General features: G+C 46.2%; 1 protein-coding gene across 1 annotated transcript in view; it reads right to left on the bottom strand.

Moving 5' to 3' along the window:
• LOC309562209 (uncharacterized protein) overlaps window positions 1-25466 on the bottom strand; it is a 127522-nt gene that overhangs the window by 37237 nt on the left and 64819 nt on the right. Inside the window, exon 3 of the mRNA XM_082266328.1 lies at window positions 7299-7370. Coding sequence (XP_082122454.1) covers window positions 7299-7370 — 72 coding nt within the window. The remainder of the gene's footprint in view (window positions 1-7298; window positions 7371-25466) is intronic.

The following is a 25466-nucleotide window of genomic DNA, read 5'->3' as shown; positions in this document are numbered from 1 at the left end:
GTCCCTGGTCTCACCTGGACATGGATTTTATTGTGGAACTTCCCACATCTCGAGGTTACACGGTTATCCTAATGGTTGTTCTCCACAATGTGCCACTGTATTCCGTTTAAGAGGCTGCCTACCACTCAGGAGCTTGCCTCTGTGTTTGCCAGGGAGGTTTTCGGCTTACACGGGCTGCCTAAAGAGATTGTCTCGGACCGTGGGAGCCAGTTTGTCTCCAGGTTCTGGCACGCCTTTTGCTCCCAGTTGGGTTTTCGACTCTTTTTCTCCTCGGCCTAACATCCGCAGACTAATGATGCCGCTGAGCGTTCCAACCAAACTCGAGCAATTTCTCCCCTGCTATATCTCTGACCATCAGGACGATTGGGCTGATCTGCTACCCTGGGCAGAGTTTGCCAGGATCTCTCCCATCAACTCATCTTCCGGAATGTCTCCATTCATGGCCAATTATGGGTTCCAACCCATTGTGTTGCTGGAGTCATTCTCTCCACAGAACATCCCGGCTGTGGAGGATCATCTTCTGTCCTCCATTCCTCTTGGGTGCAGATTCAAGAGTCTTTACGGGTCTCTGCACAGCATCAGAAGCTCCAGGCTGACTGGAGACGTTTATCTGCTCCTTCGTACCAGGTCGGGGAGAGGATGTGGTTGTTGACCCGTAACCTCAGGGTACCCACTCTTAAACTGGCACCCCATTTTGTTGGGCCTTTTCGCATCCTCCATAAGGTGAACCCGGTGGCCTATGCCCTTGATCTTCCTCCTGGCATGCGTATCTCCAATGACTTTCATGTGTCATTTTTGAAGCCACTGGTTTGCAATCGCTATACTTCACTTCCTGGCCCTCATCCCATTCCTGTGGGCAATCATGAGGAGTATTAGGTTGGCAGCATCTTGGATTCTCATCTTTTTCCGAGGTCAGGTTCTATACCTGGTGCAATGGAAAGGTTATGGTCCTAAAGAGTGCTCCTGGGTTCCCTCCACTGATGTTCATGCTCCCGCCCTTCTCCATCTTTCCATGTTAGCTTTCCTCAGAAACCGTTTTTTGCTCCATGGAGGAGAGGCCGTTGAGGGGAGGGTACTGTCAAGGTCTTATGTTGCCTATCTGTTAGCAGCCATCTTGGACATGTGCAGACTGCTGTCTTTTATAAACTCTGTCGGCATCATCATTTGCCGGCTCCCTGGGCGTTGCTCAGTGATGATGTTGCACACCTGACTATATTGATCACCTGTTGGCTTGCAGTCCTTTGCCCTTGTGTTTGTGCTCCAAGGTGCATCACTGCTAGCAGTCTTCTGATCTCATTGTTCCTCTGAACTTCTGCACCCTCATAAAGCAGTTCAGCGCCTTGAGGTCCAGGATTGGACAAACTTTGCCTTCCTGGGAACTGTGAACAGGTTTGAGTAAAAATCATGAAAACGTTCCGAAGTTGGACCCGGGACAATCACCCCTTGATGTAACAGGTCTTGTACCGCCCCAAAGAGACCCTGTAAGCGGTCCGAATGACCTAGTGGACCCACTTGTCTTGCACGAGGGAAGTCTGGAAACCAGCAAAGATGTTCACCCACCCCCGATACGGGTGAGGGTGCACCTTCATGCTGAAGGAGCCTTGTCCGTGGGTCTGGAGAAGCCTGCTTGCCAGACCAGGTTCGTTTGGATCCTCCAGAGGAGGCCCTGAAAGGCTTTGAGCCCTTGTAAGTCGACCCTAAGGGACGAAAAAACTTCTTATGAGCCAAAAAGGAAGGCCCACGTCTATGATGAGGTTCCTTGCCCTTAATAGCCTGCGGAAAAAAGGTATCCCCCCCCCCCCCCCGTGAGACCATTAATGATGTAATCCAGGGTAGCTCCAAACAGGCGATCTCCTTGAAAGGGAAGATCAGTCAAGGCCTTTTTAGAAGTCTGGTCCACAGACCAGCATTTGAGCCAAAAGACACGCCGAAGGACCACTGCCAAAACAGAGAGCCAAGCCATTAGGGGAGCCACATCCAAAGAGGCATCACAGATAAACTGCAGCCCCTGGACCAGCTGGTCCGCCAGCTCAGCAAAGGCGGGGGGAGCTGTTCAGGTCATAGCATAAAAGTTTAGCCCACTCGGTCAGAGTTTGTGACACCAGGGCAATGGTGAATACCGGCCTCAGTGCCAAACCAGCCAGAGTATACATATTGCGGGCCACAGCCTCCAACTTCCTGTCAGCCAGATCTATAAAGGCCAGAGACTCTTTAACCGGAATCATAATTGCCTTGTTCAATCTGGAAACCGGGGGGGTCCACCACCGATAGAACAGTCTACTTCTTAAGAGTGGGCTCCTCATAGGGATAATGCCTACTAAAGCGCTTAGGGACCCTACGGGAACGCTTTGATCGTCCCCAATTCTGTCAAAATAGGCGAGGAAAGGAAACACCTTTTCCGCTCTGGATGGCTTGAGAGTGACCCATGTCTGAGGCAGCCGAATCGGATTCAGGATCTGATTAGACAGATGAGGCAGGGGAAGGCGGGGGTGTTTCGCTTTTTGCTACCCCCATCGCCCGAAACCACCTCCATCAGGGACACAATGGACTCTAGGACCGTCGTCAGTGCACGATGGATGGTTGGGTCCCGAAGGGCCCCGCAGCCTCAGAGAGGGGTCAGGTGGGGAGATGTGCTCCAAAGACTCCATGAGTCACCAGAAGGACCCCACAATAAGTGTAAAACACTGCAAAGGGACAACCACCACTGTGCTGACAGCACCACCTGGTCGCCAGGCACAAACACCAAGGGATCCTCAGCAGAGAGGGAAAGAACCCCACCAGACTCAACACCCAGGTCTGTGCGTTCTTGCTGGCAAGACTGGGGTGACCCCTGGATCTAGATTATCCAGCCTGTCGCCCAGTCCGGCAGTTGATTGTTATTCTCACAGGAAAAATCCAGGAGAAAAAAAATTGTATATCTAAAATGAAAAAATTGCCAGGACTAAAGATCCCAGGAAGGAACTAGGTTCTTACGCATGACTTAACAGAAAAAAACTGAGTGCCTATAGCAGAGAGAAGGAGTATACCCTCTGGGACTGCCCATGGGCATAGCCAGACTTTTTTTCTGCCTAGTGCCCTACTCCTGTAGGGGGCAGTATAACACAATGGTTATGAAGATCTAAAGCCGTGTCTGTCAATGAACGAAAAAAGTGCAGGTGCTCAAAAGTGGGTATCCATTATTTCTTGTGACATCGATTTTTCCACCGTGGTGCGGGTAAATTAAATGACTTACCAGATCCAATGGGTCCTATATGCCTTATGGCATTAGGACCACTCGCGCTTTGTTGGTATAATATGCTAAATTAATAGTGTGTAATCAGAGAGGATATGCAGCCGTACATTGATCTAAAAACAATCATTAATATTAATTCTTTAACCACTTGCCGACCGCCGCACGGCTATCTACGGCGGCGGTCAGCCCCTCACAGGCAAAGTGACGTAGGTCTACGTCGCTCGCCTGTGAGGGTTTAGGGAGCGAGCGCGCGCCGCCGGAGGCGCGCTCCCGCTCCCGCGTGGTCACGGACCCCCCCGCGCGTGTGACCGGCGGACCCGATCGCCGCCGGCCACTTTGCGATCGGCGGGGGAGAGGGAGAAAGTCAGGCAGCTTGTGTAAACAAGCTGCCTGTCATTCTCCTCTCTGTATGAGAGATGATCACATGGATCTACTATGTAGATCCATTGATCACTCTGCATACAGTTGAAGCCACAGCCAATCACAGTTAGAAACACGCCCCTAGGGACACACACAGCCCCTCCCTCTCAAATAAAGTTAACCCCTTCACTACCAGTGTATTTTTACAGTAACAGTGCATATATATAGCACTGATTACTGTAGAAATGTCACTGGTAACCCCAAAAGTGTCAAAAATGTCAGTCAAGGGTCCGATCTGTCCGCCGCAATGTCGCAGTACCGCAAAAAAAATCGCAGATCGCCGCCATTACGCGTTAAAAAAAAAAACAACAAAAATGACAAAAATCTCACGCAGTGCCGAATCGCAAAATACCCTCTGGTCGTTTAGCAGCCAAATCCTCCGGGGCTTAAGTGGTTAAAATACTGAGTAAAAATATTTACAATACATATATGTATATCGAATTCAACATATATGCAACCCCTTCTTATTGCAAAACCTTGGTTTACTTATGTTTACTTATCACGTGCACTTTAAATTTTTTACCAATGTTTACTAATTATTTTATACTGCTATTTTTATCTCTGATCAGTTATTGATGCAATTAGGTTACTTACTGCATTTATATACAGTAAAACCTTGGTTTGAGAGTAACTTGGTTTAAGAGCGCTTTGCAAGACAAGCAAAATTTTCAAATAAATTTTGACTTGATATACAAGCGATGTCTTGATATACAAGTAGCCTCAAGTCACAGCTGAGTATAAAAGAGAAGAGAGGCGCCTCTAAGTGTAGCAATATGGTTACATTTAATGAAGGTACAACATTTACCAATTCACATGGTTGATGATTGGAACAGGCACATCTAAGGAAGCAGGCATCAGGGGTAAAGCTGTCCACATAGGACCATCCTCCGCACCTTCATCTACGTCATCCTTTCCATGCTGCCCCTCGCTTTCAGATCGCTTTACTGCAGGGTGGTCTTCCCGGTCAGGATTACAGACTAGCAGCCGGCGGTGCAGAAGATGGTCTATGTGGACAGCTTTACGCCGGATGCCTGCATCCTTAGATGTGCCTGTTTTATTCATCAACCATGTGAGTTGCTAAATGTTGTACTTTCATTAAATGGAACCATATTGCTACCCTGTAGCCCCTGCTGGATTTTGCTTCCAATCCCCTTGTGGAAGCGGCTATTTGTGGATGGACATTGTATGGTTATATAACCTATCGCAATGCTATAATCTTTTTATATGGACTATAAATTGAAGGATTTATGAATAAATGGTTGTGGAACGAATCATCTAAGTTTCCATTATTTCTTATGGGGAAATTCGCTTTAAAATAAGAGTGCTTTGGATTACAAGCATGCTTCCGGTACGAATTATGCTTGCAATCCAAGGTTTTACTGTACTTGGTTATTTATAAGAATTTGATAAATACTTGAACCACTATTATTTCACACTACTAAGGGTACATTCAGCAAGCACTGTAGCTAGCCTCATTGCCAAGGCTAATATTATCATCTATAAAAAGGTTTACCTGTATATAAAATGAATACAGTTTAGGAGATATTCACCCTGAATGCAGCGAGTTATGTCACCAGTACATGCGCTCTACAGGTCTGGCATACCTTGCCGGACCTTCAGAGCCTCGTGCCGTAAACAAGGGCTTCCGCGCTCATGCGTGGGAGTAATGTCATCACGGCTCCGGCCAATAACATAGCTGGAGCATGCGAACCCGGAAGAAGGGCCGGAGGAACATGTCAGGCCTCTCAGTGCTGGAGGGCTTTGTTCCAAGGTGAATATTTCATAATGTGCTAGTATTCAATGCATACTAGCACTTCATGCAACTGCCTTACATGTGATTTTTTTTTTTTTAACATCCGCAGTTCACAGGTGAAGCTGAAAAACATGAACCGACTACATAGCAAGCGTCCATCAGGCTTATTTAAAAAGACCAACTGAACCCTTCGCATCTATTACTGTAATGCAGCCAGGTTACAGATATGTTAATAAATATACTTATCTTTTTTATTTTGTATGTACTATGAGATGCAGCAATACCCTGTGCTGGAAGCATGCTGAATAGTCAGGCCATTGCTTTTGAATTTTTTTAAAGTGGTATTAAAGGTTCGGTTTAAAAAAAAACATGCGAGTATTAGGGGGAGCAGCACACAGAAGGTTTTTTAAACAAACCTTCAGCCTTGACAACCACTTTAAGTATTGAACCCAATACAGTGGCCTTGTCTCCAGCTGTCTGAAATCCCCCTCTGCACACTGCTCCTATTTACAGTGCATAGGCAACATTTAAAGGCCATATGTTCATTACTGCAACCAGCATCCTCAGCATACCATAACAAACCTGTGTTTTCGTGCACTACAAAGCATAGCCATGACAAATCTGTGTATTGTACTGGTGAAAAGCACAGCTATCTTGTATCACTAAGGTCTTTGCTTCAGCTCTCTCCAGGAATACCCCCTACATAGAATTTTGTCAGGGGCGTAACTACAGGGGTTGCAGGGGTTGCGATTGCTACCGGGCCCCATGCTCCAGGGGGCCCAGTAGCAAACCAGTGGGTGAACTTCCAGGATTGCAAAAGTCACACTTGCGACCGGGCCCTGGCATTGCACCACTGTGGAGAGGCCAAAAGATTGCAGGAAGGGAGCCCACTGCAGAAGTTGTGAAAGGATCCTGCTGCGGGACCGTAATAAAAGGCCATGCAACGAGAGTAAAGAGCCCCAGGATTAGTGGGAAGAGCCCTGGGCTTGAAGGGAAGGGCCCCGGCCAGGGATCTGGGGGGGCCCTTCATGGTTTCTTGCATCGGGGCCCTGAAGGCTCTAGTTACGCCTCTGAATTTTGTCTTTGTGTGGAAATTATCTCGATGTCCTGATTATCTGTTTCCAACCAAAATTCATAATGGCTGGTTGGCTAGCTTCTGATGAATCTTAATGAGTTCATATTTCAGCCTGAATAGTGCAAATTTACTAGAAGCAAACTAGTAATATAGAACAATCACAAAATTGCCATGTCACAAGGGTTAGATTTGTGGCATGTAACAGCACAACAGAAACATTATCTCAGCCTAGTAAACAACTGGATCCGGGTAGTAAAGGGATTCCCAAACTACGGCCCTGCAGCTGTTGCAGAACTACACATCCCATGAGGCATTGTAAAACTCTGACATTCACATACATGACTAGGCATGATGGGAATTGTAGTTCCTGAACAACTGGAGGGCGGTAGATTGGGAATCCCTGGGGTAGTAGATTTCCTTGATAGCTTCTGCGAGAGAGACTGATGTCATACCGTATGTTAGCAACAAAGCTTTGATTATGACAGTACTATATAAATGCAGATTACAAATATTAACCTATGCTTCTTGCTCCTTTGAAGTTGCCTTTGTGGATTGCTTGCATAGTTTAAACAACGTGTACACATCTCTATTTGCTTTTACTGCCTAGCTGTCCATTTTAATGTTTCATTTATATTTCTAATGTGGTTTTATTATTAGGTATGAATCCATAGAAAGGTAAAATTCGTGGCAGGGCAAGATTGCTTCCAGTTTGGCTTGCTGATTTTTAAAATGGGCTATAAAAAGATATCAATTTCCTACATATAAATGATGCATGATCTAACTGTGCACCTACTTATTTTATTTTTTTTTTAACTTACCTGGCCAAGTTTTTCATAATTTTCCAAAGTCCTCTTTAAGTATTGCTTTAATACTGCATTTATTTTTCTTTCCTTTAAAGAGAAAAAAAAAAATAAGGTTAGTGTCCGGTAACATAAATGTATGTGAAATATCATGTATTTTGGGGTCCTTTTATCCAGTAGCTATTGACATAGCCTTCTAAAAAGTAAATCTTAGTTTTGAAAATTAACAAGAAAAAACAAGCGCTCTTGGTATAGGCTAAAAAGGATGGTAACTATATGCTAGGAATATGACCAAAATACAGCTCCAGTAAAAGCAAAGGAACAATGGGTTCCAAAGGAACAATGGGTGAAAAAGCAAAGGAACAATGCGGTGGACAAACTACAAGGGATAAAACGGAAAAAGTCCAAGAAAATGTCCAACAGGCAGAAATCAATTCAAAACCAGTTGCTGCTGTAAGGGCTGCTCCATAAACACAGTAAAGTCGGTGCTGTGGGAGAATGCAAAGGAAAAACAACAGAGCGCCAGTTTTGAAAATTATGCCTGCTATACAAGGGCCGAATATCAGCCGGTTCAACAGAAACCAGCCGACATTCAGCCTGTGTGTACAGGAGCCTGTCCGCCAGAAGCCGGCCAAACATCCGACTTCTGTAGAAAGGGCATGTCAGAAAACATCTGCCGATCGGCATTTGTTCAGTACTCTCCTACTCTCAACCAATGGCTGCGAGCATTGACCAGTGTGCTCTTGTGGGGGGGGGGGTCTAGTCTCCCTGTCAGAACACAATAACCCAGTGGGGAGATTGCTGTACTAACATTGCATAGTTAGCACAGAGACCTCCTCACGAGCTCCTCAGCTGGGCTGAATGAAGAAAAACGTATAGTGTGTACCAGACATTAGATGTCACATGTCTGTAAACAGTTACCTTTGTAGATGGGAGGTGTCATCATGTTCGGGAGTGCAGATCTTAGGAGTGACATGGAAACTGGGGAATGAGCTGCATGTTCTGGATTGCAAATCTTCAGGATGAGATGGATGATGAGGAATGACCTATGTGTTCTGGAGTGTAGATCTTAGGAGTAACATGAAAACTGGTAAATGAGCTGCATGTTCTGGAGTTCAGATCTTAGGGAGGATTTGAACACTAGGGAAGGAGCTGTGTGTCCTGGAGTGCAGATCTTAGGCCCCTTTCACACATGCTGTCCGTTTGTCTGTTTTTCATCCATCCATTGATGGATGAAAAACGGACATCTGTGTATCTCTATGTAAAAACGGATGACAACGGATGATCATCAGTTAACATCCATTTCCTGACAGACTCCATGGCAGCATACGTATCGGGTTTGGCCCCGCCTCCAAACCTACCCATAGGACCTCACTCCCATAAATCTTTGCTCCTGTTCAGCACACGTGTTCTTTTTTTGTCCTCCAAAGGATTACCTGATATCCTACCTGAAGATGGATTCCGGGTGATGGATGGCTCTACCAGTCGGGTATGGAGCTCTCCAATAAGCCCCAGCTGCTGCGGGGTATGGAGTAGGGGCGAAGATGTATGCAGCCTTGGCCAAAAAGCCCAGCTGCTGCGGGTGGCCGGTACCCTAAGAATGAGATAAGTCCGGTGTGTGCATCCATCCCTGGTGATCTGCGGTTCGTGAGTACAAAGTCCTCCATGGCAGCTATTTTGTTTATATTGTTGCTCATGCTAGTGCCTTTATGTCTTACCTGGTTTTCTCCTGCATTCCCTGGTGGCTAGTGGTCCGGGGCCGGTCAGCGATTCACTTCCTGACCGGCCTCCGGTGCGCGCTACTGCGCATGTGCGGCGCCTCTGGAACGAGGCTTGGTTCTCGCGCATGCGCAGTGTAAGCACGGCGCATGCGCAGTAAGCTGGCGTCGGTGGCGATCGCTGATGACGTCACCAGGCGCCATATTTAAACCCCAGAGCTGTCAGCAGTGTTGTGTTTGTACACACTGCTGATACTGGGTGTTACATATACGAAAATCGTTCGTTTTTTGGTCGTTTTGCTGTGCGCTGCCGCTCTGCCTGCTAACCTTTGGTTCCTGGTGAGTACTGGCCCCAGTTTGGGAGCAACCCCCCCCCCCCCGCTTTGCTGGTTTTTTCTGACATTGCTGTCCGGCTCATTCTTGTAGGTCAGCATCAGAATGGAAGCTACTTTGCCCTCCGGTGGTCAGCCCGCCCCTAACAGGTATTTGGGGCTTCTTGGTGGGGTTGTGGGTTATAGGGGGTGGGGGTAGGAACTCAAGTGTTCCTAGCTTCCTGTCTGTTTTTTCTGTTTTTTCTCTTGTTTACAGCCCTCCTCGTTCAGAGACTAGGCACTCTTCTCAAAGAAGTGAAAGGCGTTCGAGCTCTCGCCACCGGCACTCTACAGGAAAGTCCCGTTCGGGCTCACATCATCGTAAAGCGTCTACTTCAGCCAGCCACGCACGGAGACCTGACAAAGCAGGTTGCAGGGGCTGTGGCGCTAGTGTCCCGGAGAGGAAGCTTTTCTGTGACAGATGTTTCTCCCAGGCTGCGGGAGAAAGGGATACTTCCGATCAACGCATTGAGGCTTTGGTCAAGAGAGTAGTAAAGGACTCTTTGGCAGAGATGGGTGTCAGTCGTTCTCAAGACACTGCAACGGCTTCCCCAAGCCCTTCTCCTGTAGCACTTCAGGTACAGGAAGATTTCGAGTCGGCCCACACAAGCCATCAGTCGATGCTCTTGTCAGGTAGCGACTCTGAAGATGAGGATCCCTGCCTGGGTTTCGAATATACCTTGGTGCCTTCCCTGGTTAAAGCGGTCAGAGAGACCTTAAATTGGGAAGAGTCAGCTGTTCCCCCTCCCAAGCAGAAGAAGTACTTTAAACAGCTCAATAAGGAGCGGGTTAATTTTCCCTTCCTGGGAGAGTTGGGTGAAATTATCTTGGAGGAGTGGAGAAAGGTGGAACGAAAGAATTCCTTAGTATCCAAGATGGCTAAACTTTACCCCTTCAAAGAGGATGATGTGAAACATCTTGAGTCTCCTCCTCTAGTTGACGCAGCAGTCATGAGACTGGTCAAGCACGTGACCCTTCCCTTAGAGGATACGGTCTCATTTAAAGACCCGTTGGACCGAAGGATGGACTCCGATTTGAAAAGAATCTACCTTACAGCAGGTATGGCCTGTAAGCCAGTCCTGGCTTTAGCCGCTCTATCCAAGGCCATGGAGTCTTGGGCTGATGTGGTAGACGAATCAGTCAGATCTGTGTCGGAGGAGGTGGCCAGAAGCGCTCCAATCCAGGAGCTTAGGCTGGGCTCGTCGTTCCTTGGGGAGGCTTCCATAGACCTGATCCGTCTATTGGCAAGGGTTATGCTGTCCTCGGTCACAGCTAAGAGAGCTCTTTGGCTCCGCCCTTGGGTTGCGGATCCGGCATCAAAGCAAGTTTGGTGCCGTATTCCCTTTGAGGGGTCCTCCCTTTTCGGGAATAAACTTGACGAGGCCATAACCCGGGCTACGGGCGGTAAGTCTGGGTTTCTTCCCCAGGATCGGCGCCAGTTCAACGTCAAGAAAGGACAGCCTACCAGAAAATTTGTTCCTGACCGGGCCAGGGAAGCTCGTTCTTATAGACCTGGTCGGGAGTTCAATCGGAACTGGAGATCCAGACAGTCTTCCAGGAAGACGACAAAGAATGTCTCCTCGGGGGACCGTGAGCCCACTAAGTCCTTTTGAAGGTGGGCCCGCTCAGACATGTCGGGTGGGTGCGCGTCTACGCTCCTTCCGGCATGTCTGGGCGGCTTCGATTCAGGACCCCTGGGCCGTCAGGACGGTGTCCTCAGGCCACAAGTGGGTCTTCAAGGAGAGGCCAGGCTCAAGGTTCCTGCCTACTGCCATACCATTCCTAGAAGAAAGGCGTCAGATTTTGTTTTCTTACGTCGAAGCTCTCATTGCTCAAGGGGCTGTCATCTCCGTTCCAGAGTCCGAGCGAGGCCAAGGAATATATTCTCCGCTCTTTCTGGTCCAAAAGAAGAACGGATCATGGAGACCAGTAATAGATTTGACCTTCTTGAACAAATTCATAAAAAAAGAAAGGTTCAAAATGGAGACCCTGTTGTCCATACAGCAGTCAGTCCAGCCGGCAGATTGGATGGTGTCCATCGACTTGAAAGACGCCTACTTTCATGTCCCTGTGGACGAAGATTTTCAAAGGTTTCTCCGGTTCGAAGTGGGAGGATTACATCTTCAATTTATCTGTCTCCCATTCGGGCTCTCAACATCTCCACGGACCTTTTCAAAAATCTTATTGGCCGTGGTAGCCCTACTGAGATTGAAAGGTATCCGTCTTCACCATTATTTGGACGATCTCCTCCTGTTTTCCCAAGACAGAGACCAACTATTAGTTCATCTGGAGCAGGTCGTGTCCACTCTCCAGAAGTTCGGTTGGTTACTCAACAAGGAGAAGAGTCACCTGATTCCAACTCAGTCCCTGATCTACTTGGGCGCTCTGTTCGACACAGAGAAGGCGACTATCTCTCTTCCAGAGGAAAAAATAGGGACACTTCGAGACAGGATTCGCTTTGCCCTCTCATCCTCTCATCTTCAGGCACGTCAATGCCTGAAGGTGATCGGAGCTATGGTCGCAGTAGTCCCCATGGTGAAGTGGGCCCTGTGGAGGATGAGACCCTTTCAGAAGGGATTCCTTCAGCAATGAGATACATGGCATCTGGATCAATGCATCTTCTTAACCCCTTCAATGAGAGCGAGTCTCCCCTGGTGGTTGTGCAGAGACCACCTGCTGAACTGCCACTCTCTGAAGCCAGCTCCGTGGGTAGTGGTTACCTCGGACGCCAGCAACATAGGCTGGGGTGCCCACTGTCTGTCGGAGGTGGCACAGGGCAGGTGGGAGTTTTCCACTCAAGGAATAGTATCCAACATACTGGAACTCCGAGCAGCATTCCAAGCTCTTCGGGCATTTTCTCACCTGACAAAAGACCATCCTGTCATGCTGCATCTGGACAACACCTCAGCAGTGGCTTACATCAGGAAGCAAGGGGGAACACGCAGCTGGTCCCTATTGAGGGAAGTGGAGCCGATTATGTCCTGGGCACAGAGAAATCTCTCAAATCTTTCAGCGGTTTATGTTCCAGGAGTCCAGAATGTCAAAGCAGACTTCCTGTCCAGAGTGGACCTGGACAACAACGAGTGGTCCCTTCACAAGGAAACGTTCGACTGGATCCTAACATTGGGGCTCTCTCCAGAGGTAGACCTCTTCGCCTCCCCCTGCAATCACAAACTGCCGAAGTACTATTCAAGATTCAGAGATCCACAAGCATCAGGGATAGATGCACTCTCGGATCAGTGGAGATTCCACAGGGCATACGCCTTCCCACCAATTCCGATTGTGTTACAGTTTCTTCGGAGACTCAGGTCGGAGCCAGTGGAGGTAGTGGCGGTGATTCCCTTCTGGCCGAACAGGCCATGGTTTCCCCTTCTGACGCTACTCAGTATCCGAGACCCAATCCCGCTACCCTTCAGACCGGATCTGTTGTCCCAGGGGTCTGTACTCCATCCGTGCCCAGACCGTCTACATCTCAGGGTCTGGATGTTGAGAGGAGGAGGTTACAGGCTTTAGGCTGTCCAGAAACGGCGATTTCTACATTGCTTAGTGCTAGAAGAAGCTCAACGAACAGGGTTTATCAGAGAATCTGGGAAAAATTTTCTGCACAGTTGACTACAAGGCCTGATCCTCAATCTTCAATTAAGATCCAGGATGTATTGAGCTTTCTCCAATCAGGATTGGACTTGCCTCTATCAGTGAGTTCGCTCAGAGTCCAGGTCTCGGCTATTTCCGCTTTTACAGGGATCTCCTGGGCCACTCATGCCCTAATTCGTCAATTCTTCCAAGGGGCAGTGAGAATCAGACCTCAGAGAAAACCCAGGTTTCCCAAGTGGGATCTGCCACTAGTTCTGGATTTCCTGGAGCGTCAGATTCAAGACATGTCTGATTCTTTGACCATAAGAGAGCTTACACTGATAACAGTGTTTCTGGTAGCTGTAACCTCAGCAAAAAGAGTGTCGGAAATTGGGTCCTTTGGGACACAAGAGCCTTTCTTAACATTTTTTCCTGACAGAGTGGTGCTCATTCCCATGCTGGATGCGAGACCAAAAAGGACTTCTGTCTTCAATGAAAACATACAAACAGTGTTACCAACCTTTAGACAGGAAGAGGAAGAATCTTCGGTTCATCCGCTGGATGTTGGAAAGTGTATTAAGAAATATTTAGATGCCACTTCCTCTTTCAGAAAATCAGAACATCTTTTTGTTACCTTCTATGGAAAAAACAAAGGTTCAAGAGCCTCGACGAGATCCATTTCCTCTTGGATCATCCAGACCATCCAGTGGGCTTATAGGGCTAAGGGCTTGACCCCTCCAGCAGTAGTTACAGCTCATTCGACGCGGAGCATCTCTACCTCCTGGGCAGTATCCAGACATGTGGCTCCTGAAGTCATCTGCAGAGCAGCGTCGTGGTCCTCTATTAACACGTTCTTGTCCCATTACTGTGTTGAGCCAGCGGCTCTTTCGTCTGTGAATTTTGGTTTGCAAGTCCTGTCTGTTTGACAAAATGCATTAAATTTTTTCTGTTCAGCACCTGCCCACCCTGTGTGTATGGCGAGTTATTTCCCGATACGTATGCTGCCATGGAGTCTGTCAGGAAAACGGAAAATTTATATCAAATACTTACCGTAATTTTCCTTTCCTGATGGACTCCATGGCAGCAGGAGTTCCCTCCCGGATTTCTGTGGAGGATAGTTACAGAACACGTGTGCTGAACAGGAGCAAAGATTTATGGGAGTGAGGTCCTATGGGTAGGTTTGGAGGCGGGGCCAAACCCGATACGTATGCTGCCATGGAGTCCATCAGGAAAGGAAAATTACGGTAAGTATTTGATATAAATTTTCCGTTTTTCATCGGCTTCCGTCAATGTCCGTTTTTTTGAACGTATGAATGCCCTATTTTTCATCCGTCAAAAAAACGGATCGGACGAAAAACGGATGACAACGGATGAAAAACAGATAACTGACAAAAAACGGATGAAAAACGGATAACAACTGACGAAAAAACGGATGAAAAACGGATAACAACTGACGAAAAACGGATGAAGAACGGATAACAACTGACGAAAAACGGATGAAAAAAGGATAACAACTGACGAAAAACGGATGACAACGGATGAAAAATGGATGGAAAATTGATACATTTTGACGTGACTGAACTGATGAACTGAACGGACCGTATGTGTGAAAGGGGCCGGCCCCTTTCACACATACGGTCCGTTCAGTTCATCAGTTCAGTCACGTCAAAATGTATCAGTTTTCCATTAGTTTTCCATCAGTTTTCCATCTGTTTTCCATCTGTTTTCCATCTGTTTTCCATCCATTTTTCATCCATTTTTCATCCGTTTTTTGTCAGTTGTCATCCATTTTTCGTCAGTTGTCATCCGTTTTTCATCCGTTTTTCGTCAGTTGTTATCTGTTTTTCATCCCTTTGTCATCTGTTTTCATCCGTTGTCATCCGTTTTTCATCCGTTGTCATCCGTTTTTCATCCGATCCATTTTTTGGACGGATGAAAAATAGGGCATTCATCCGTTCAAAAAAACGGACATTGACGGAAGCGGATGAAAACGGATGTTAACTGATGATCATCCGTTGTCATCCGTTTTTACATAGAGATACATTGATGTCTGTTTTTCATCCGTCAACGGATGGATGAAAAACTGACAAACGGACAGCATGTGTGAAAGGGGCCTTAGGGGTGACATGGATAGTGGGGAAGCAGCTGTGTGTTCTGGAGTGTAGATCGTAGTGGTGACATGGACTCTGGGAAGTTGAGCTATGTGTCCTTGGGGGTGATCTCACTAATAAAATGTACACTGGGGAGTGAGCTATGTGTGCTGGAGTGCGGATATCAATGGTAACCTGGATACTGGTGATTGAGCTGTGTGTTCTAGAGTGCATATCTTAGTGGTGACATGGGTACTGGGAAATAAGTTATGTATGCTTTGGCACAAATGTCAATAGTGGCAAGGATGCTAGACAGCGAGGGGTGTCTGCTGGGGAAAAATCTAATTTGTGTTATGGATGTTTGAAAATATGTTGTGTGTGCTGTAGTGCACATCTCACTGGTGACATGGATACTGAAGAGTTAGATGTGTATGGAGTACAGGTATTCCTGGTGTCAAGAAGACAGCAGCAATATCTTCCCTCTGTTATAAATGGGCCCCATAGTATACCTGCTCTGTGATTCTCTTCCTTATAGTGACCCTGTTTGGAGTTACAAAGTTAACATCAACCTTTGCCTTGCAAATGAAACCGTTTTATACTTTCCTGTCCAGTAGCCTGTTTGCAGAAGCCTCACTATAGCAGAGGTCCCGATCCTACTTATCTCCTCTGGTGTGTGTTGAATAGTGGATTCCCCTTTAGTCACTGTGGTTTCTCCCACTGACTCCTAGTCATTTCAGGAAACAGTAGTGAATTAGGCATTGCAGGAAGGAACCAAAGTGGTCAGCGGGGGACAAATTCTTCCACACACTAGGCAGTACGAGATAGAATCAGTGTTGGGAGCTTTGCTACAAAGTGAAGTTTCAGCAAACATGCTGTTATGGCCCATACACACAATATGAAAATCAGACCAAAAATACTGCTTTGGAAACGATCATACGATAATCTGATCGTTAGTACATAGCTTTCGATAGCCAATCACGATAGTTCATCCGATATTATCTGAATTTTTTTCTCGTCAGACAACACATCGTACAATAATCTTATAATTAGTATGGTGTTCGTTAGGAAAAGTTTGAGTGCACTAGACAGCGCATGAGCGGAAACGAAAGAACGGCCCAGAAGAAAACCCCGGGATACGAAAACAATACATGTATAAACTGCATAATGTCCTTTCATATCGCGTAAAGCCAATATGCTTGGTGTTCTTTGAGATTCAATCCCATTGCTTGGCAATAAATATTATTTTCATGGAAATTTTTGAAATAAATGAAACACAATTAAATAGTGTTTAAACTTGTTATTTTTCATATTTGAACCTCCCTATCTAAAAAGCAATGGTGACAGAGTGATTCTGCACCCAAATGTCATGGAATTGTTTTATATTCTTGGTGTAATGCTTTGCATCATCAAACCTAATTTGTGTATTCAAAAGAGGCAATCACCAAAGCATCATACATTTAACAAAGCAGACATTTGGAGATGACCGTAAACTGGGATGTGTATTGTGTCCTGAGGCAAGACACAAGAACCTGACCACGCTGTCAATGAGCAACACGTGTATTTAAGTGAAGAAGCAGACAACTGTAATCACCAAAAACATTGTTTAATAATGAAATAGTCCAAAGAAACATTAACCTTTTTTTGGTTAAAAATAAAGTTCTAAACCAAAATAGTTCACTGAACAACAATTTCAGAAAATGTGCAGTAATATACAAAAGTGCATTGTAATAGCTAACATTTAACAAATTAACAAACAAATAAAATCAAAAAGTGCAACATGATGCATTAACCAAAATCTTTAAAGTTGAGTGTAATTAACCACTTCAATACAGGGCACTTTCACCCCCTTCCTGCCCAGGCCAATTTTCAGCTTTTAGCGCTGTTGCATTTTGAATGACAATTGCGCGGTCATGCAACACTGTACCTAAACCAAATTTGTCATTTTTTTCCCACAAATAGAGCTTTCTTTTGGTGGTATTTGATAACCGCAAGGTTTTTTTTTTTTGCTAAACAAATTAAAAAAAGACCGAAAAGTTTGAAAAAAAAAAAAAAAGTTTTTTTGTTTATGTTATACAATTTTGTAAATAGATACGTTTTTTACTGCACTGATGAGCACTGATGAGGCTGCCCTGACAGGCACTGATGCGGAGGCACTGATGGGGTGGCACTAATATGCGGCACTGATATGTGGCACTGATAGGTAGCACTGATATGCAGTATTGGTGGGCACTGATAGGTGGCACTGCTGGGCACTGATAGGCGGCATTGATGGGCACTGATAGGTGGCACTGATGGGCACTGATAGGCGGCAGTGATCGGCACTGGTGGGCAGCACTGATCAGCACTAATGGGCACTGAAAGGCAGCACTGGTGGGCAATAGAAACATAGAAACATAGAATGTGTCGGCAGATAAGAACCATTTGGCCCATCTAGTCTGCCCAATATATCTGAATCCTATGAATAGTCCCTGGCCCTATCTTATATGAAGGATAGCCTTATGCCTATCCCATGCATGCTTAAACTCCTTCACTGTATTTGCAGCTACCACTTCTGCAGGAAGGTTATTCCATGCATCCACTACACAATAATGGGCACTGGTGGGCGGCACTGATAGATGGCAATGATGGGCACTGGTGGGCAGCACTGATGGGGAAGGCACTGGCGGGCAGCACTGATGGGGAGGGCACTGGCGGGCTCCCTGAGCCCTGATTGCCATCCCTGGTGGCCATGGTGGGAATCCCTGGGGTCATGGGTGGGCATCCCTGGTGGTTCTAGTGGCACCCCCCTGAGGGTCTGCACTGGTAATCAATGATCTGATTACCAATGCAGACCCCCCCTTGTCCGGAGAGCCGCAGATCGGCTCTCCTCTACTCATGCCTTTTAGGCACGAACTAAGGAAAGCTAATTAACGGCTCTTCCTGTGTACTATGTGACCAGCTGTGATTGGACACAGCTGGTCACATGGTAAAGAGCCTACGTCAGTAGGCTCTTTACCGAGATCTGAGATGCGGTGTGTCAGTGTGACATGCCGCATCACCGATCGCCACTCTGCGCGATCGCAGAGCGCATTATCCTGCCGCCGTCATATGACATCCGGTCAGGATAATGCAACCACTTTCCCGCCGTCAATCGCATATAGGGTGGGCGGGAAGTGGTTAAACTCCTGTGACCAAGTAGAAAGTTGACTTTCCATTGGAGGGTAGGGCAAACCTGTTGTCTGCTGATGGGATAGCATGGGATGGGATGGCATGTGATGAGAATGCTGGTGTTATGGTTGTGGTGGTATTGGTGGTAGTGTTGCAGCTTGATTGTCAGACAAATGTGTGCTTGGTGGCAATTGCCCACTGACCCCTTTATGCAAGACTTGTAGGAGTAAACTTTGGGCCTTTTTTGTAAAAAAAAACAAAAAACAAAAAAAAACTTTCAGCCAAATTGCGTTGCTCATCAGACATCTCTTCTTAATTTGTTGGCTGTAACAATTCCAAACCTATCATGATCATCAGGCTTTCATTTGAGAGCTAAAGTTGCTTTTGTAAAGATGTGGCAACCTCCAGGTTCCTTCTCTTTTTTTGCCTCGGGTGGTGGTGCAACAGGAGCTGAAGCAATGACATCCGCATTAACAAGATCCTATGACTGGAAAAGAAAACCGTTATCAGCAAAGTGAAACAACATTTTTTCCAATCTTGGCATAGGAATGTGTTATTTAACTGCAGGGTGTTATATTACTACTGCACAACAAAGACACTGCTTGAAGGGCACAGAAATTACAGAAATGTATCACAAAAAGTCCCCTATGACTATCCTGGATTTACATAAGATGGGGGAATGTCCTAAGAGATTTCCAGATCAAGGTCAATGTCAGAATCTGCTGAAGCTAGAGAAGGGTTTGCAAGGGTACAAAGCAAAGCTCTGACATCTGCTTGCTCTGTCAAGAAGCAAAGGCTTTCGTAGTACCAAAAACCATGGAACATAAACATCTTCAGCTCCTGCTCCCGATTTCTGTGATGCCCTTACTTTATTTACTGTAGCTCCTTTTTAAAAACGGTTCTCAGATTTGAAATTTTGTTTCACACATACTGCACTGTAGGATCAGGGCAAACAGCTTTGCACAGTTCTGCAAGCTTGCTGAGGGCCTCATGCTTCTTGTTGCGGTCTGAATAGTCTTTGAATAGTCTTTTGCCTGTACATCTCAATGAGGTATTGAAGGAATTCAGGGCTGGTTAACTTGTCTGTCATGCTTCCTGCGAAGAAAAATTGTAATGGTCAGGCATTAAAGTGGAGTTCCACCCATATTTTTATCTTTGCATGAACCGCTTCAATCCCGCAAGTTGAAACAATATTGGGCAATTTTTTTCTAGCTCAGTTTACCTTGTTGCCATGGTGTATTTTTCTTTCTTCCTCTTTCGGGCGCTGCGGTGAGGTACGTCATATCCTGCAGTGCCTTGGCTCCTGGGAGATGTGTGTCATCTTTCCCAGGAGTCAGTGGACATTGCCACCTGTTAGCAAAGTGTTATTTCCAAATGGGAAATGGCGCAATGCAAGATGGTGCTAAACGCCATTTTTGAAAATTCCCGCAAGAAAATACTAGTGGGCTTCACATGCCCACAATTAAGATGTGTGATTAAGATGGGTCAATGAAAATTCATGAAGTCTATTTAATGCAGCAGCATCGACATAAAAAAAATATAAATAAAGTTTCCCATATGCATGTCAAACATCTAAAGGTTGACTTACCTTCGTTTGGTGAACAGATCACTCATGTAGCGGATCAATCGGACTAGCGAAGTGTTCAATGGTCACCATGACGGATCGTTTGGGTCTGCCGCATGTTTTCATTGGATTATATAGTGAGCATGCGCCCGTTGCTCTACCGGTCCGATGACTTACGCAGCAGTGTGTATGTGCGTAGGGCGTCGTCTGCAACACACGGGGAAGACAGCAGGTGCACGAAATGGCGGACAAGGAGAACGAAGGGGAGCCCAGACCAGAGGCCAGAGGGACAAAGTGAAATGGTGGATCTTGTATATCTGCTGGAGAAGCACAATTATGACAGCAAGCTCCACGATTAAGAGAGGCCCAACAGCAGAAAAGACATCATCTTTGACAAAATTCTGGGAGGTAATTAGCATGGAGAAGAGACAGCCAAAGACCAAATCAGGAAGAGAGAGTCAGATTTAAAACACCCAGAGCAGAACCAGCTTGAAAAAATACATCTCACTCTTAACCACTTCCATACTGGGCCTTTCCTGACACAAGTATGACAGCATACACGTATGGGTATAGGCTCCACCCCTCAACCAATAAGGGCCTCCCTAGTCACCCCCCTTAAGGCGGCATTCTCTTTTTGTTCCTCAAATGCTCAATCGGTTATAACTATGGAAAGAAGATTATTTTTTTATTTTTGCCCTCACCTTGCCGGATTTTGGCCAGCCGCACAGGTTCAGTCTCTCTCCTGTAAAAAAAAGTTCTCTCTGTTCGGGTGTAAACTGCCGATACGAGGGAGGCCTCTCCCAGGTCCAGGTACTCGGGTGCAGGATACTGACTTCTGGATGCAGGTACAATATTTCTGCCTTGTTGTTTGTTGGGGCTGATCCAGTCCCTCCTCCCTGGTGAGTTGTGGCACCACACACTATTTGGCTAGTCTGGCGATCTGTGTATGTTTTGTTTCCCTTGCAAAATGCTGGCATTGTTGTTAGAGCGGCTGAACCCTTCCAAGATGGCTCCTTGTCTACTTCCTGTGTTGCTGGGGATGGCGCTTGGCAGACTTGCAGTTGACAGGGAGCAGCAAGATGGCGTTGGGATAACATCCGACTTGCGGTAGTAGCGACCAGGAACCCCGGGCAGCTGCCTGGGGGTGTATTGGTGGCCACCTGTTCAGGAATAGAGCCTCTCCAATCACCTTAGAGCCAGCCAGGGATGTGGGCTGCACATCTAGGTATGCTATCCATAGGCTGTCATGGTTTATTATGATCATTATGCAGTTAACTACCTCAATACTGGGCACTTAAACCCCCTTCCTTCCCAGACCAATTTTCAGCTTTTAGCGCTGTTGCATTTTGAATGACAATTGCGCAGTCATGCAACACTGTACCTAAACCAAATTTGTGTCATTTTTTCCCCACAAATAGAGCTTTCTTTTGGTGGTATTTGATCACCGCCGGGTTTTTTATTTTTTGGTGCACAAATAAAAAAAGACCGAAAAGTTTGAAAAAAAAAAAAAGTTTTTTTGTTTATGTTATAAAATTTTGTAAATAGATACATTTCTTCCTGCACTGATGAGCACTGATGACGCCGCACTGACAGGCACTGATGAGGAGACACTGATGGGGTGGCACTGATGGGGTGGCACTGATATGCAGCACTGATGGGCACTGATAGGTAGCACTGATATGCTGCACTGATGGGCACTGATAGATAGCACTGATATGCAGCATTGGTGGGCACTGATAGGCAGCGCTGATGGGCACTGATGGGCACTGATCGGCGGCACTGATGGGCACTGATGGGCACTAATAGGTGGCAGTGATGGGCGGCACTGATCGGCAGTGATGGGCGGCACTGATCGTCACTGATCGTCACTGATGGGGGGCACTGATAGGCAGCACTGGTGGGCAATAATGGGCACTGGTGGGCCGCACTGATAGATGGCAATAATGGGCACTGGTGGGCAGCACTGATATATGGCATTGGTGGGCAGCACTGATGGGAGGGCACCACTGGCGGGCTCTCTGAGCCCTTTTTGCCATCCCTGGTGGCCATGGTGGGCATCCCTGGTGGTCATGGGTGGGCATCCCTGGTGGCTCTAGTGGCACCCCCCCCCCCCAGGGCTGCACTGGTAATCAATGTTCTGATTACCAGCACAGACCCCCCCTGTGATCAGTGAGTACTTAGAAATACTCACTGATCCCCCCCCCCGGCTGCAGTATCGATCCTCTCCTTCTCCTCACTGACAGGATCTTTCAGGAGGAGAAGAGATTGAAGCCGTTACAACGGCTGTATTTACATTGCATGACGGCTGTGATTGGACACAGCCATCATGTGATCAGGAGGGCCAATCACAGGGCCCTCCTGCCGCATCTTGTTGCTCTGTGTCCGAGGGATCTCGCTCCTTCTGAAGGACGTTCCGAAACGTCCGATCAGAAGGACGAGACTCCCACCCGGCCGTATATGTACAATGGCCGGGTGGGAGGTGGTTAATATGTCTGGCTGCCAAAGTAGGTTAATTTGTTGTTCTGTTTGTTTCATTAATGCCTCACAGGGTTTGTTTTGTCTGCAGTACTGCTAATGCATGGCCTGATATACAGGTGTTGCTGTGCAAAGTTTAGTCTTCCTATTAACTCAGCAATGCCTGGTTCTGCAGGTTTGGATTACTGTTTATGCTCTAATGCCTGGGTTTGCTGTTTTTAACCTGTGCACACCAGTGGCCTAGTGGGGGTTATCTTGCCAGGCCTATTGGTCTTATGTATATTAACCCTTTCTCGTGCTGCTTATATAGCAATGCTTTAGTATTAATAACTGCTATGAATTGTATGGCTGCTATGCGTTTAAAGCCTGATTTTGGCTGTTAAACGTTGATGGCTGCTGTTAAGGGCTGCTCGGTGTTTAATGATTGCTATGCATTACTGCTGGAGTGAAGTTCAGTGCTCTGCTTAAGTTTACAGTGCCTTAGGGCTCTTTCACACGGGCGTTCCGTATGTCCGTTTTTCATCCCATCCGTTTGCGGATGAAAAACTGACATAATGTATCTCTATGTAAATACGGATGTCATCGGATGATCATCCTCTGACATCCGTTTTTTGTCAGTTCAGTTCAGTTCAGTTTTTTTGAACGGAGGAGAACCCTATTTTTTCTTCCTTTCAAAAAACGGAACTGAAGCAAAAACGGATGTCAGTGGTGTCATCCGCAGACATCCGTATTTACATAGACATGCATTATGTCAGTTTTTCATCCGCAAACGGATGGGATGAAAAACGGACATACGGACCGGATGAAACAATAAAACAACTATGTACCTGCGCTGCTTATGTGTAAACACCTCAAAATATTGTGATTATATAAAGTGCTAGTGCAAAATTATACTGAGTGCAGCCTTAAAAAAACTATATGTATATTACACAAGTACACACAATAAATATCAGTTATGAATATCATATATGAAAATACCACATAAAAAAACTTGTGCAAATAAAAAACTTATAAATACAAATATGTATTATATACTATATAGTCCATGATAATGTTAAAGTGAAAAAAAGTCTCTGTGCTTAATTTAAGTGCTTCGTGTCATCCGTGTCCGTTACAAAAAAAAAAAAAAGGACCTGATCGGGCAAAAAAAAAAGGAACGCCCGTGTGAAAGAGCCCTAAAGTAATTTGTCTATTACACATCTATTAGTAATTACTTTTTCTGAGGGGTTAATCCTAGCTCACAATAGCATATAGGTCCATTTGCTGCTCCAAAGTCTGTAGATGGATGTGTGGATGGCCACTGAGAGTGTATAAATTCTAATGAGCTAGCCAGTACTTCCAGGCATTTATTATTACCACAAACCTGCAGTTCATACCCTTGAGGTATGAGTTTAACCAGAGTCCAGACATGATCAATAAGGTGAGGGTCAGGTAGGTATACTATCCTAAAAAAAATGAAATAAAAAGTGTGCGGGCAGTATGGATGGTAAAACTCTTCAGCCCTTAATACCAGCACCACTCCCCAAAAGGAAAAGAGGCAACTCATTCCTTCAACAGTGACAAGTCCTCTTTGGCTCTAAAGAAAACCGCTATACATTCAAGGTGCTGCGAGGAGGGGCAGACTAAAGGAAATCACAATAAGGACCTTCCTGGGAGGTATGGGGAGTGTGGTTAGCTGATGTGCCCCCCAAGATGCTATGCCAAGTTGCAGATCAGGCAGTAGTAAACAGATTAGGCAGCAGTAAACAAAAAGGCAAATGTTTTGGTTCTGTTTAAACTGACTGAGTGGATCTCTAGTCGCTAACACTCAGGTGCAAAGCTAATTAAACAGCTAAGTTTGTTTAAAGGGAACCTCTGCCTCAAAAGCAGCAGCCCAAGGAGCTTTCATTAGATTGGCCAGATGTGTCTGCATGCTACCAGGGCATGCAAGATCCTTTCTGTAAAGACCAGCTTTACTTCAGAGGCAGTTGGTCAAGGAATCTTCATCAGGCTAGCTGAAAGTACCAGTCTCCCAGCATATGATGCATTAACCTTTGCAGAGGCATGGGAACAGCAATATGCCTTAACCCACTGACTGCATATGCCTCTTTCTAAAGTGAATCGACTGCTATTCAAGATGGAATCAGTGATGTCTAGATCTGGGACTAATCCCTTAGGCTAGTCACCTAGGCCCAGAACAAAGAGTTGGTGACAGGGCCTGAGAAGAGCTATAGAAGAGATTGAAAGATCCATAATCGTCCTTCTTTGGTCACCTAAATCCAAGTCTGCTCCTCCCTAGAAGTTACTTTCACTCAAATTTGCCCAGTAGGTGTTAGTGTAGGAATTATCGCAAATTTCGGCGGAGGAGGCTCAGCATCGGTGGGGCCTGTGCAGTAAGGAAGTCGTTGGAATTTTCTTTCCACTCCTCCAACTCCTTTAATTCCCACCAGGGGCGACCCGTCCATTAGGGGCGCAGGGGCTCCGCCCCCCCATCCATGCACCCGGCCCCCTAATCTACATGCAGGGGCGCCGGACGCATTGAGTTCAATGATTTTTTTTCTGAAGCACGTAATTAGAGCCAGAGGCTCTAATAGGCTTCAGAAAAGGGTGGACCCAGGGCGCAGAGCACTGCATCCCAAACCCACCCAGTTGTGTGACAATAGCGAATGAAAACTCGCTATTTTCACACTGACTCACCTCCCAGCCAATCAGGAAGCCGGTCGTGAGACTGTGTTCCTGATTGGCTAAAAAGAGACGTGATTTTACTGGCCATTGGCCAGGAAGAGGGAGGAGACATACAGCCGAGGAGACTCAGCCTCCCTGACACCCGACCTGCATTCACCACGGACAGCCTGATCTATAGCACCTCCATCATCTTCATAGAAGTTTCCTGCACCTCATTGTGCCTGGTCCTCTGGAGATATATCCAATTCTTGCTGTGATCACCACTCAGAGATGACTTTAGTGTTCTCATGGCTCCAGCAGTAAATGTGTATCCAGTGCTCTGAGCCCAGGACATAGCAATGAACCTAGGATTTCTTCTGACATCCAGGCATCTTCTCTGGATCCTCATAGGTAAGTGCCTTGTGATCATTCTACTCCTTACTGTCTGATTGTACAGTATGTGTTCATACTGACTTTTTTCCATAGGCACATAGACATATATTTTAGCATGTTTTTTTTTTTTTTTTTTTTTAAAGATTTTTATTGAAGTCCAGCATAATCACACAGCTCAACATATTACAATACAGTATAAACAGCCCTCATCA

Source organism: Pelophylax lessonae (genome assembly GCF_965119305.1).
Source record: "Pelophylax lessonae genome assembly, chromosome: 8".
In the NCBI taxonomy this organism is placed as follows: domain Eukaryota; kingdom Metazoa; phylum Chordata; class Amphibia; order Anura; family Ranidae; genus Pelophylax; species Pelophylax lessonae.
Note: the sequence above shows the minus strand (reverse complement) of the source record. Positions and strands in the feature narration are given on the sequence as shown.